The 13,879-nt window shown below is 38.9% G+C and overlaps 1 protein-coding gene across 6 annotated transcripts in view; it reads left to right on the forward strand.

Moving 5' to 3' along the window:
- KLHL13 (kelch like family member 13) overlaps positions 1-13,879 on the forward strand; it is a 90,710-nt gene that overhangs the window by 12,361 nt on the left and 64,470 nt on the right. For 3 of the 6 annotated variants that reach the window (XM_074882321.1, XM_074882325.1, XM_074882324.1), the window contains exon 3: positions 6,847-6,905. The exons of 2 other annotated variants lie outside the window; for them this stretch is intronic. In XM_074882321.1, the coding sequence (XP_074738422.1) occupies positions 6,886-6,905 (20 nt within the window). In that variant the 5' untranslated portion in view covers positions 6,847-6,885. Of the gene's footprint in view, positions 1-6,630; positions 6,700-6,846; positions 6,906-13,879 lie in introns of those variants that run through there. One more of the 6 variants, XM_074882326.1, reaches the window with a different exon arrangement.

Consider the following 13,879-nt stretch of genomic DNA (forward strand, 5'->3'; position numbering starts at 1 on the left):
ATGTAATATCAAAATAATTATGCATGTACAGTGTAGTTAAGAGGAATTTTAATGATTCTTGAGACAAATTGGGACATCTAGAATGGTCTTGGGTTTTTTGTTCCCTGCCAATCAGTTATCTAAAAGTTGTGTGGCTTCTCTGTCTCTTCTTTTGAGGTGGTTATTGGAGCCAAAAGAGATGGACTGTTGTACTGGTGTTCAAGGTCCTTGTGTTTGGGAGGTTCTTAATGTCCATTTCTAGGACAAGTAGCATTAGAAATCCAAATCTCATCTTGGCTGTTAATCCTATAGTGTTAGAAAATGTCCACATGCTACTAAGTAATAAGCTAAATTACCAACATGTGAAATGCATCTTATTCAACACTCATGTCATTTGTTTGGCTTATGATAAGCCACTGAGTGGTGTGTGCTATGTTGTGCTCTGGCTAGCCTTATGACCTAGCGTTCCCTGAATTATCAGTTCAGTGGTTGTGTCTTTTTAAGGTATGTTCAAAATAGCTGTTAGAAAACAAAGGAAAAGTAATGCCTTTAAGTTCATCTGCAACTCGGTGTTCCCTTAGCTTCCATCTTCACCCATTAACAGCACTCCAAAATTAGTAAGGTTGCTGATAGTGATTGGTGTTTGACATCATGCTGACTAACTTGATATAGAAGCATTTTTCTCAGGCCTTTATTTGCATATGTAGATTTTTTTTTTCCCAAGGATGTGGTTTAGATGAAGCCTGCAGGTAAAGGATGTGGCTGAGGAAAGTAACAGCAGGTGTGAAGGCTCAGAGTTTAGTGGAAAGTGATTCCAAGGTGGCTTGTCACATGGTGACACAATGAATGGTGGCTTAAGAAATACCATGGGTTTAATTTCTCAGTGAAGGAGGTGGCTCTGATATTCTGGTGTGTGATATAGGAGAGGGGTACCTAAAGGTTTTTATAGCAGGAAATGGGGAAGTAGGCTTTAATGTTCTGGGCTTTTTTGCTATTATTGTCAGATAATGTATGCTGTCTATCCAAAAGTCACTTCTGAAGACTGGAACATTTCAGTCTACTGAAGTGTACATTATTTTACTAGGAAGCTCCACAGGATTTCACCTCCTATTGTTATCACTTATTTTCAGTCTGATGTGAACTGGCCTTTTCATTAACCTTTCTAGAGCAGTATTTAGTTGATTGCCTCTAAATCTGTGACATACACTCCCCACAATGGAGCTCCTGACAAATGAAAGCAATCCATGTAGGGTAAGAGTTGTAACTGTACTTTCAGAGCTCTTGAGAGATAGTGATTAAAAACCTTCCTCCAGTTGTAACCACAGAGGCAGAAGCCCACATTGACTTTAACAGAGGAGTGGCTTGGAAAATGCTTGTAGTCTGGACATGGACAAACAGAAGTGTGGGCATTGTCATCTTTAGGGACCTGCTCTGGATTGTGAGTGTGGGGATAGCAGTGGGAGGGCAACAGTATTTTAAGCAGCTGCCGCTGCCAGACCATCTGGGTGCTGCGCACAGCTCTGAAGGATGCTTGGAGCTGCAGCTGTGGATGAAGAAGAGGTAGTGCAGATGTTTGGGCCAAGGGCAGAGGAGACAGAGCAGCTGGAGCTGCTATCCAAGCAACAAAGCTGATGTGAAGCCAGGAGAGTTACTAACCTGTCAGGTCTGCATGGCTCTGCCTGGGAGCTGGCTTGTCTCACCGGTGCTTTCCTATGTTTTGGGACACTGGTCCCTGCTGCCTCCTTGTCCCCTCCCTGTGCTGGCGCCTTAAACTCACTGTCACTACAGTGTGTTTTCTGCTGCCGCCTCCTCCTTGTCCCCTTCTCCCTTGTCTCAGGCTGGGATTGCTGTGTGTGGAGCTGGTCTTGTTAGGGTTCAACCTAATTAGAGAAAAGTCCATTCATTTCAGGGAGTTGGATTGCTGAAGCTCCTGATTTTGAGAGCATAACATAAGGGCATCCAATATGGCATAGCATCTTCCCGTTGCCTATGGTGCCATTTTAAACTGCAGGTGTTTTACTTGGATGTGATTTATAAGCAGTGTATTAATGGTTCGATCTTCTTGAGAGAACTGTTTTCTCTTGCTATATGATTGAAATACTATACTGAGAAGCTTCATTTTTATACGTGAAATGTTGCTGAAGACTACTAAGCTTGTGTGAACACGCTGAAGCTTGGTTTATTTTGTGTACTTAAAATAGGTTGAATAAAATTTTTATTTAACATTTTTAAAGTACATTAACAAAGGACATTATGTAATTGCAGTTAATGAGCATGGTAGCATTGCTTTTGGTGTGTAAAACTTAATACAATTACTAAATTTCTGTTAGGATAAGATCTGTTCTGCTACATAGAGTTGTATTTCAACAGTTTATTTGCTTCCTTCATGACACTGAGTTTCTCAAAATGCAGTATCTCACCTGACTGAAGCAAATTGGTAGCTTCAGTTGTATCTTCTGTAGTCTAAGATACGGGGTTTCTTTTGTGCATGGACTTGATCTTTATTGAAAATGTTTAAATACTTATATAATACTAGTTTGTAGGTGGAAAATAGTAATGACTCTACTTGTTAATTATTGATTATCAGGTGATATTTGATATGTGCTAATGCTGCTCTCAGGTAATGCAACACGGGTGCCTGTTATAAAAACTGGGAAGCTATGCTAATGTCTAGAAACGCGTTACAAAGTTCACACTGAAAACTGCCTACATCAAGCTATTCTACATCCTACTTTTAAGATAGGAACTCATTTTTAGGCATATACTTCTCTGTATTTGGAGAGAGATTCTCTTATTATTACTTCTTATTTAGAGGTTAAAGCAGTTCTTTGAAGAGTACAGTTCAATGTCAGATTTAATCAGCTGCCGCTAAAAGGAACAATGCTGCTTCCTTCCGCTCTTTGCGCGGTTGCTCAGTGGGTGCCGGGGACGTGTGGCTGCCACCAGGTGAGTGGGATCACCTTGCTTGTCTGATGGGAGGCAGTGAGTGGTAGCTACGCTGGGTGCTGCTTGCCTTCCAACAGCTATTTTCTGCTGAATTGTGCAACTGCTTGGTTTGTTAGGTTCAGCACAAGGTAGGCAAGTGGTAGTTAGGTTGAACTAAGTGTAATGTGGAACTGTATCCTTCATTAATGTTCCCAGGCTAGAATTTAGCCTCTTGCTCCCTGTGGATTTAGTCAACAGTCTGTTTTTCAGCAGTTCTGTTTTGTTATGGTTTTAATTTTCATTGGCTACTGTGCTAGAGAAAGGACTGCATTAATGTTGTAGGTCAGGCTAAATCACAGCATCATCCGGCTTTGTGATTTCTGAGCATCATTTGAAAACAAATTGCTTCCTGTAGAAATGTGTTTGCTGAGGTCTGTCATCTGATCTGACAAGTCTATTTTTCATGTTCGCTGTATGCTCATATGTTTGCCACTGAGGATGAGTGGGCTTGTTCATTTAATGGCTTCCTAGACTGTGCCCCACACACCTTATTGTACAGTCTTTGACATGGCTTGTGTCACTTATTTGATGTTGTTCCTAAAGACCTGACTAACTGATACAAGTAACGTACGTAAGCCATGTGCATAGTCTATCAACTCTGAAAAATCTGGAGTGTTCTGATAAAAGATGAAATACAGGCATAAAAATAAAACAAGTTACTTTCACAGGGTGTCTGCTAAGTGAGTTGTGTGCACTGGCATATGACCAACACATGTAATGTTTTTATTTATTTTATAGAGTTGGAATTAGAAATAGTTTAATTTCTCTCTGAAATGCTAATCAATTTTACATGAGTCTGAACCACACCCCTTTTAAATTGTTTTCCTAAATTCATCCTGAAGGTTAAAGCAAATATAATAGGTTATAAAGGAAATGAATTGTTATTCATAAATATATGTACTTGCTTTTGCATATCTGAAATGACGACTGCAAAATATAACAGCAGCAACAAGAGCAAACACCACAAACCAGAGATCTGAGGAACTTGCACACCAGTGAGAAATTCAGCCCCCAGGTCCTGGCAGGGGGAGCAAGTTAGTGCTGGTGATGAGATTTGTCCTTTCTGTGGATGTAGTTAGTAGCTGCAAAGTTGTAAGTGGAGGTGTGAATTTTTCATATTTGTGTGTTGAGCATGTAAAGTCAATGGTGAGGATGGAAAAGTTATAGCAGCTCTCTTGTTACAGTTGGAAGTTAACTAAAACTCTTCTGAGTATGAAAAATTTTATTTTTAACATGGAATTTGAACGATCTGAATTTCTCTGGTATTGAGACTTGATAAGTATTCCTCATACACTTACTGAGTTTTGTAGTTTATTGGAAGAAAATCCATCAGTTGTTTTAGAACTTGTGTTCATCAGCTTGCCCATCCTATACTATTTGTTTTTATAACCTTTAGTTTTCTCCTGTGTACAGGAAAAAAAAAAAATGCCTGTAGCATTTCTCATGTTTTCTACTGCAAGCCAGCCAGGCAGCTCCGCAGAGGTAGTTTCTTTTGTCCCATCAGCAGTGGTTTAAAAAAAAAAATGCCCCAAATGTAATAAAAAGAAAAATTCAGCTTTCACCTTGCAGTATAATTGGCTCAGCTTCCTTTCACAAGCAGAGTAATGTGAGCGGATAACATAAGCTGTTTTGCTAAAACCTCATCCCAGAGAAACCTTCAGGGAGGAGTTACACAGATAGAAGGGATTTAATTTTTGAAGTCACTCTTAATAGCTTTTTATTTGAAGCCAGGCAGCAGGGTTAAAGTTATTAAAAGTAGTACTGACTGTATATAAACAGTTTGGCCAGTCTAATGTGTCAAACAGTCTCTGGAAGAAGTTGAAACTGATCTTTTCAGGAATTCAGGTCTAGTTTAGTCAGGAACAGCAAAAATTTACTGTATGCTACTAAGACTTTTTTCTTCAAAAACTTTAAGAAACTTGCGGCTAAGTTGACCTGGAGTGACCTGTTTAGGGAAATTATGTAAAATGGGAGGATTAAAAAAAAATATTTTTATTTGTCATCAATAATTGAAAGGTTTTTCTTCCCAATTTTTTAGTAAGCTGTAGTGAACAGTGTAGTTGATACATACAGATAAGCAACCCTATTAAGACCACATCAAAGGAATGTGGTTTTGACCTCAATGAGCAGGTGTATGGAAAGAAGATGCTTAACTATATACGCAAACCCATCTGTAGTGTATGCTTGCCCAAGAGCAGGCCAACTTAATTTATTTCTTAGCATTAATTTAATCCCAAACTTAAAGTTTTGAGAAGTTAAGGACCACCTGTCTTTTGATCCCTTCATATTGTTATGTAGTGTATTTGCCTCATCAGAGGAGCTTGTGGAAGGCCCACAGGATGGTAAAACAAGGAATGAGGCTGCAGTATCCATCCTAATTACATTAACCACACTGCTCATCACGTAGGACTTTGCAAATAACTATTTCTGAGAATGATGGTAGGAAAGCAGTTCACATGTACATGTACTCTTTGAACATGTTTTATGATGGAGGACCGATAAAACATATCCTGTTTACTCAGCAGACTTCTTTGAGAGGAAAACCTGAAGTTTATTTGAAACAAGAGGATGTCCCGAGGTGCAGCAACACCAGGAGTTAAGAACCACCTTATTCTACCAGCTGCTCTAGCATCAGTGGAAGGGAGTGGGCAAACCAGATGCTGTTAAGCAATTCTGTTTGCTGCCTCCATTATGGCATGTTTAAAGTATTGCAAAGCACACACTGAACTTACAATTCATGCTTGTAAATACCATGTGTGATTTCCTTCCACTAAATGTCTAAATCTGCTTTAACAAAATAAAATTTTAGACAGGCTCCTAAATTAGCATTGCTTGTGACCTACTCTCTGAAGTCAGAATTTTATTTGTAATGGTACAGAGCAATTAAAGGGGAAAGGATGATTTGCAGAAGTTTGTTTTCTGTTTTTTATATATAACTGACCTGTTATTTCAAATCTGTTACAGATTTACTGTTTTATGACCATATCTAAAAATACTAATTTACTTTTGTATGTTAAAAGTATTAAGAAATAGTAATTTCTGCTTTGGGCTGTGAATTAATAGTAAATTGCTTTAAAGAAATATTTAATTCATACAGCTACTATTTTTTTATCATTCACTTATGTTTATCGATTGAAAATATAAAAGACCAAAAATCAGAAGAGTGGCTTTTTTCAGGGCTATTGCATATTTTATATTTTGCAATGCTTGCTGCTAAATGATGTCAGCAAATTGAAATGTTACAACTGTTTCACTGTCCCTTCAAGTGGAAATATGAGTTCACAATCTTGAATATAGTCTGTAGTCTTTCATTTTGGTTAGTGGCTGTAAGATATACTCTTGAGACATAAAAAAAATTAAACAAGGAGTTTTTTATCAACTATATTAGATCTTAAAAATGGAACTCATTAAAATTTTGGCCTCTTCTGTTCAAATTAATGTGATTACATCTTGCACATAAATAATTCGAGCTGTTTCTCTCTTAAAATAAAAGGTGACTTTAATGAGTCACAGCTTCCATTATAGTAAATTGTTCATGGGATAGGCAGGCTCAGGAACAACTGGGTTAAACCAAGAGATTATTTGAAAAATCTAGGGCATGTGCTCTCTCGGTTCAGTTGATTAGTTTTCATAATTCATCCTTGTTTCCACAGCAAAGAGCAGTGCAATACATGCAAACAAGAAGCAATTTTCTTCCTTTTGTGCTCCTTTATCTCTGTAATTTTACTGGAGAAAGTTAGTGAAATGGGGAAAAAGTCATATTGTGTGTGAATGTTTAGAATGAATTTTTGTTTTGTGAAAATCCATGGGATCTGAGAGGCAGATGCTATTTTGGGATGTTTGTCTGTAACTCTGCTTCAATTCTTTTCTGTTTGACTACAGGTGCATGAAGAACAGAGGAGATATTTCCGCTTATCAGAGATGATGTGGAGAGACACTTTGTGAGTAACTGATGTGTGTTTTTGAAAAAGCCCAAAATGCTAATGTGGGAATCTTTCTTTTTTTCCTTAGAATAGCTGTGGCATTTGCCTAGCGGTTTCATTTGGTTCTGGAAAGCTGTGAATATAGAGCCCTTCATGGAAACCATAAGACAAAGCTGATCATTGAAATAAAGAGCTGGAAGACAGAGCAATAGAATATGTATGGTTTCATAAATGATTAACCATGATATCTAACTTTTCTAGAGTGGCTTTTACTGTTGACTGCTGAATGTGATCTAGACATCAGTAAAAACCCCTGACATTGGAACCTGTAGTAGGGTTCACTTGGTACTTACAGAAGGTCTTCTGTTAAGCTTACAGGTGCTACCTATTGTACGTGACAGGTCATTAACACTTTATTGTCCTTGTCTAATTTTGATTGGAAGTCTGATATATTTGCCGTGAAGAAGATGGGAACAGTAGCAGTCAGTAGCAGCTTTTCTGAAAGTTTTCAGTTCCTGTCTGCTGGACCACACAATGTTGTGGGAGCATGCAGCTAAACTACGCTCCCAAAATATTACAGGAAAGGAAGAACCTCTATGACACAATATAACTGTACCTAAATAAGTATTTAAAAGATTTACTTTTGTGCAAACAAGGTCACTTTTTCTGAGCACAATTAGGTGATGCAGTGATATCTGTCAGATGGACTCCATAAATATGCTGTTTCTAGCACTGTAGACTCATCAGCCAGCTCTTTCTTTTGGGGCAATTAGTCCCAGTGTTTCCTTTTTTTTGCCAAATTTCCAGTAACAGTTGAGAATTAAAGCAGCATGTTATTTTAGGATTTTCCATGATAGCCTTCGTGCTTTTTTTTTTTTGGTTTTAAGTGTAATATGAGTAATGTGGTTTTGAGAGCTTTGTTTTAAACCATAAGCTTTGATACTCTGGAGCTACTGCTTTATTCTAATGATAATTATCTAGAAGAATGGTGTCACAACATTGTGGACAACTTCAGCGCTTTTCTTGTCACTGAATAGCTCACGTTAGAAGAACTGTTACCTCAGGCATCTTAATTTCTAAATATTTTTGCATTTGTAGTATTAATGCTACACCATGAAAATTCTGTTCCTACATTGAAAAATACCCTTTTATTATAATAGACTAGTAATTGCTTAAACTCATAGGTAGGAACCAGTTTGGGTTCTTAGATGGGATTTGCCTTTTGTGTTACCTAGATGTAAGGAAAAGATTTTAAAATGATCTTTAGGCTTCCCTTGTCCTGGAGCCCTTTGCATATTTTCATAGATAGGGTTTTGTGATTTGTAGTTTAGTAACTGCTTTTAAAAAATTGTTATTAATGCTTAATTTCTTCCTTCTGGGATAAGGTTTGGCATCTGCAAATAGTGGCTGGCAGTCTGTCTTGCTTTCAGTCAAGAGAAAATCTGCTTCAAGATAATACTGGCTTGTAGTCATCTTTCCCTGGCTTCTTCCAGGCTCTGCTTGCCAGTTCAGGAAGGCTGCGGGAGGATTTCTTTTATAAGTCTTCTGGCCAGGTGCTGGATTCTTTATGAAGCAGCATGAGAAATCCTTTGTCTGATCCAGCTGACTTGCCCAGGAGATAGTGTTGATTTGATTGATGTACTCTGTGACCTTGAGATCACTCTCTTGTGGCCAAAGTCTGTGAAGACTTTGACACAGTTGGCTGAGTAGCAGTGATAATATGAATATTATTTAATAATAATACAACTTTTAAGAATAATAATTAATAATACTTTTAATAAAAATATTACATTGAGACACATTTTTGTGAGTAACCAGAGTAGTGGATTATTTGAATCCTTGGTTATGGCACACGTTGTTCTCCTTGTTTTCAGATTCTGGTCAGGGCTCAAGCAGAGTCCCTGGATTAGATCTTGTGGGCAGAGATCTTCCTTCTGCAGCTCCTCAAACTGCTCTGGTCTGCCCCAAGACAGTCATCTTTTGGCAGTCCCGCTTCTGACCCAGTATATCAGGTAGGAGTGGCTCAGGGGTCTGCTACTTCCTTAGGCTGCTTGCTTCATGGATGACCCTCTTCTTAAGTGTCCCTGTTTAAATTCTGCAAACTCAACAACAGAAATTGCTGTTAGTAATGAGGTGAGAGGATGTGACCAAAGACTTGGTTTGGTTCAGATTCTTCTGTTTCAACTTTCTAAGCTGCTTCCTTAGGACAAAGGAGCTTTTTCATGACTAAAAAATCTTTACCCTTTAAAAAAAAAAAAGTTCTTTAAACTCTTGCTGTAGCTTTCTAGAAGGGTGAACGAAGGAAGTAGAAGTTGCGTGGTCATCTGGTCTCTACAGGCTTGCATAAGTTTGATGTGCTTTAGACAGGTACAGTGTGTTAGACAAGTACAGTTGTATTTAGTTGCCAGCTAGGTATCACTCTACAGAGCTTGGAAAAATTTGCAGTTGAGAAATAACTTCACTTTTTTTAATAAGTCTTAGTAAAATTGGAACTTGATTGATCTCTTATTTCTTGTTAAAAAAAAATGTTCAGGTATAAATGTTCCAAGTATCAGTCTACATACCTTAAAATATTTTCATAGTGATGCCACAGTTACTGATAACGCATACACTTTTCTTTTGAGTGTGTTTACAGATCTTGACTATATTTTAGTGTGGTAAATTTCAGAAAAGGCTCTGAAAAATAGGCAACAGTCTTGTGGGGCTAGTGTTTAATTTGTACAGACGGTTGCTGTTAAGGACCTTTTAGTTGCATAGCAGTCAGCTTTTCCTGGTCTTCAGCATATGGCTGCGTCAGGTTGTGTTCTGATACTTAAGAGAGAGGATAAGGCTTACAGCCAATGACACCCACTGTGAACAGTGTTTCTGGATTTGCCTACATTAAGACTCCTCTGTGTCAGCATTAGTAGCTGCAATAACAGGTAATATCTGTCTGCTGGTTTCATTAGTTCTTGTGCGATTATTGCAAGGGTGAGTATGTGTAAGATATAATGGGATAGCTTGTGAATTGAATAGTTTAGTCCTTGTGGTAGGATGGAGCTGCAGGAACTGGTTTCTTTTCCCAGTTCCACATGATCATAACCTGGGCTTCAACCTCTGTGCTGTAATATGTCTTTCTGTGCGTGGCATTTATACAGTTATATACAGTTTGTGGGATGTATATTGAAAATTGCTATTTACCTGTTACTGTTGTTTTTATCATTATTATTACTGTGCAGTTATGAATGTTCGGTATTACTGGTTAAAGGTGGAAAAATGTTTTGCCATTTGAATGCTCAAGCAGCAAGCTTTACAGGGCTTAAAATATATACAGCAACTTAGTCCATTAAGTTAAAAAGTGGCTTTGCTCATAAAGTGAGAACATACAATAAAAGTTTTTTCATTTAGTATTATTGACTTTTACATTCATGTACTTCAGAAATATTAATTCCTAAGTATACTGAACAATATTTAACTTAAAATTGTAGAAATAAGCTACTTCAACCAAAACAGAGATGCACACCCATTCCCTATGCTGATTTTTTTCCTGACAAGCTGAATGAGGGTGCCTTGTTCTACTTGACATCTGCCTGTGTCTGTGTAAGTCTAATTTGTACAATAGTAATAGGTACTTGAGCTGTGCCCTCATTAATCAGTAGATTAGGGGTGTATGTGACAAGTTGGACACTGAAGGGACATGTTGTATCTAAGCTGTTCAGTTTCCTCATGAATGGACTAATATGTTCTGTTGGCCTTCCCTGATCTTAGTAACCACATAAAGCTTTATGCTCTTAAAATAACTGACAGTCAGCAGCTGGTTTCTTACCAGGGCTTTTTTCACTCCTAGTGAAGAGAAAGTGGGATACAAATGTCGAGTCCTGTGTTCTTCTTGGAGATAGTACAGATTTTTCTTGTATTTGCTGGATTGCTTCTGTGTGCTTTTTTTTTTAAATGGAATGCTTATCTAATCAAACTTTTGTCAGTGGAGTCTATTTCACCACTGTGGGTTTATTAAGTATAGGTGGTGATGAATGGGCTTTATGCTGAAGTTGTAGCCATAGGTGATAAAGGCTTTATGAGGGATGGAAAATGCAGGTGAAATGTAAGTCCTTTACAGAACACTGAAGATATGGTAAATATGTAAGGACTCAAATATTTGAAGAACACTTGTACATCAAATTGATTAGATGTTTTGGGGCCAGCTAATAAGCTTCATAATATTCTGATTTATCTTGCCATAAATATGTGGTTTGTTGTATAAATCCAGGCATGAAACAGTTGATCAGCTGACTTAAAATTCCGAAAGAATATTTAATTTGAGACAATGTTTTGATACACGCACCTCAGCATTGCAAAAATTCTGCTACTTGACTTTCAGTGTAGTGGGTTGAGACTGTCCTTGCACAGTGCCCTGGCCTGGTGTCACATGCAGCTGCTTCTGGAAATGGGTGAGTTTCAGGTCCCTGCCCCATTTGTGGGAAAGATGTCATGCTGTGTAACAAGGTAGTTATTTTGTCCTTGGAAATCTTCGGGTGAAAGCTAACTTTGCTGGCAGTAAAATAAGAGCATTGAAGAATGGGAGGATAGGGGGCAAGGGAGAACCCTTCTGCCACCTGTAACTTGTTAGGTGCATGGCACTCACCAGCCTAGTTCTTCCCAGCTTACTGTCCAAAACCTGAAATGCAGCCTGAAATTGTGGATGTGGCAAGAGGTGCCCCTTCCACTACAGTCTGGAGAGACATGTCTCTGGGGTCTACTGGATGTGAAGAATTGGTAGGGAAGAGCTGTCTGGCTCTGCTCTCGATGAGGCTGTTGGCTACAAAGCTGTAGCAGGCAGGCTGAGGTGGTTGTTAGTTTAGACACAAGGTAGAGGTCAGAGGCACTGTCATCTTCAAGGTCATTGGTGTGGAAAGAGAGGCTCATTTGAAATAGATAAACTTTAGAAATGATGTACAAAGAGACGAGGGACCTCTGATGGGGCAGGCACAAACTAGTGGATTAGGGTTTCAGTAAAAGTGTTCTCCAGGTATGTATTGTCCTATGTGTGTCACTTAACGAGTGTATTAGCAGACAGGTCTGGTTTTAAACTTAAGTTACATAACTCTTATAAAATGCCACTCTGCGTTTCCTTTGAAATTTAACAATGACTCTGGCATTGTCAGACTTGTCACTCTTAAAGTTCAAATTAGGAAGCCCATAACTGCCAAAGCACAGATTGACTTGAGAGCCGAGATCTGTTGTGGCACAGATGCTGGTGTACTTAGGCAATGAAATAATCCCGTTTTAGCTCAGGAGCACAGAAGCATGATTGTGTTCCTGCAAATGTTATGCAGAGGTTGAAATTGCTGAATGATTTTGAGATTATAGGTTTGATTGCACTGAGACTACATAAAGGTTTTTCTTTCCCCATGTAACAGCTCTAGAGGTTTATTTGCTGTCTCTGCAATGTCTTGTTAGAGGTTGCTGTAGCTATGCAGAAACAGTGTGTATATTCTGATTTGGTGCAGGCATCCTGGATGGTTTTGGGACATGTTTTAGGATGATGAGGGCATGGCAGTAGATCTTTTGGAGCATTGTACTCTGCATGTTGGTAATGTTTCCATTGCCAGCTTGCATCCTGCAGGTTAGAGTGTATTTTTCACAAGCCAGATGTTCACATTTTTTTAATAGTGCTCCGTGTGCTGTAGAAGCTAGTTTTGCAGAAGAATGGTTTACATAAGACAGGAATTACTTGCAATGATTTTAAAATATGGATTTGTATTATGGAGTTCAATGTAGTGGATCCTGTTCTATTAAACAGTCTCACTTCCTTTTTAGTGTATGTGGCTTACCTGAAACTACATTGCTTATAAATGGCATTTCAGGAAGTCTGAACTGATCCAGCATATGCCTACTGCAGAATTTTAATGAACTCCTTTGTGTAATATTAAGTGTGTTGGTTTCTTAGTATCAAAGCTTCCTTAAATTTTAGACTTTGTACAGTTTCACACAACTTTTGTTTTTAATTATGATCTCTTGCTTTTGCTTCAAGGAGCCAAAAATTAATAACTTTAGAAACAGTTTGTTGATTTGGTTTTTTTAGATGTAGTAAGGAACATTGTCATAGTCTTTTTAGTTAAAGAGAAAAATCCATGGGGGATACTTTTTAAGTGCTTGTCTGATGCCCTCTTTAATGCTTGCTCCTAAGCAACCCTGTCTCAACAGATGTTCCATCTGGGTGTTTGCAGCTGGATCAGAATAGCCTCTGATGGAAAGGCCTGAGTCTCTGCTGTTATCATGCTAGCAGAGTGCTTAGCAATCAGCTTGCATCTCTTGTCATGTTTAGTTTTGATGGCTTTTGATCAGAGATAGTGAACTTTTTGTACTGGGTTTGCAAGAGGCAAAGTGCTTCCTTAACAGTTGCTGCTTACTTGCACTTGTAATGTTTATCTGTGCTATTATAGAATGATAGAACGATTTGGGTTGGAAGGGACCTTAAAGATCACCTAGTTCCACCCCCCCTGCCATGGGCAGGGACACCTTCCACCAGACCAGGTTGCTGAAAGCCCCGTCCAACCTGGCCTTGAACACTGCCAGGGAGGGGGCAGCCACAGCTTCTCTGGGCAGCCTGTGCCAGTGCCTCATGACTCACAGTAAAGAATTTCTTCTTTACATCTCATCTAAATCTACCCTCTTTCAGTTTAAAGCCATTACCCCTTGTCCTATCACTACATGACCTTGTAAAGAGTCCCTCCCCAGCTTTCCTGTAGCCCCCTTTAGGTACTGGGTGGCTGCTATAAGCTCTCCCAGAGCCTTCTCCAGGCTGAACAACCCCAACTCTCTCAACCTGTTCTCATAGGAGACGTGCTCAAGCCCTCTGATCATCTTCATGGCCTCCTCTGGACTTGCTCCAACAGATTCATGTCCTTCTTATGTTGGGGATCCAAGAGCTGTACACAGCACTGCAGGTGGGGTTTTGCGAGAGCGGAGTAGAGGGGGAGAATCCCCTCCCTTGACCTGCTGGCCACACTCCT

Source organism: Strix uralensis, chromosome 13 (assembly GCF_047716275.1).
Source record: "Strix uralensis isolate ZFMK-TIS-50842 chromosome 13, bStrUra1, whole genome shotgun sequence".
Lineage (NCBI taxonomy): Eukaryota > Metazoa > Chordata > Aves > Strigiformes > Strigidae > Strix > Strix uralensis.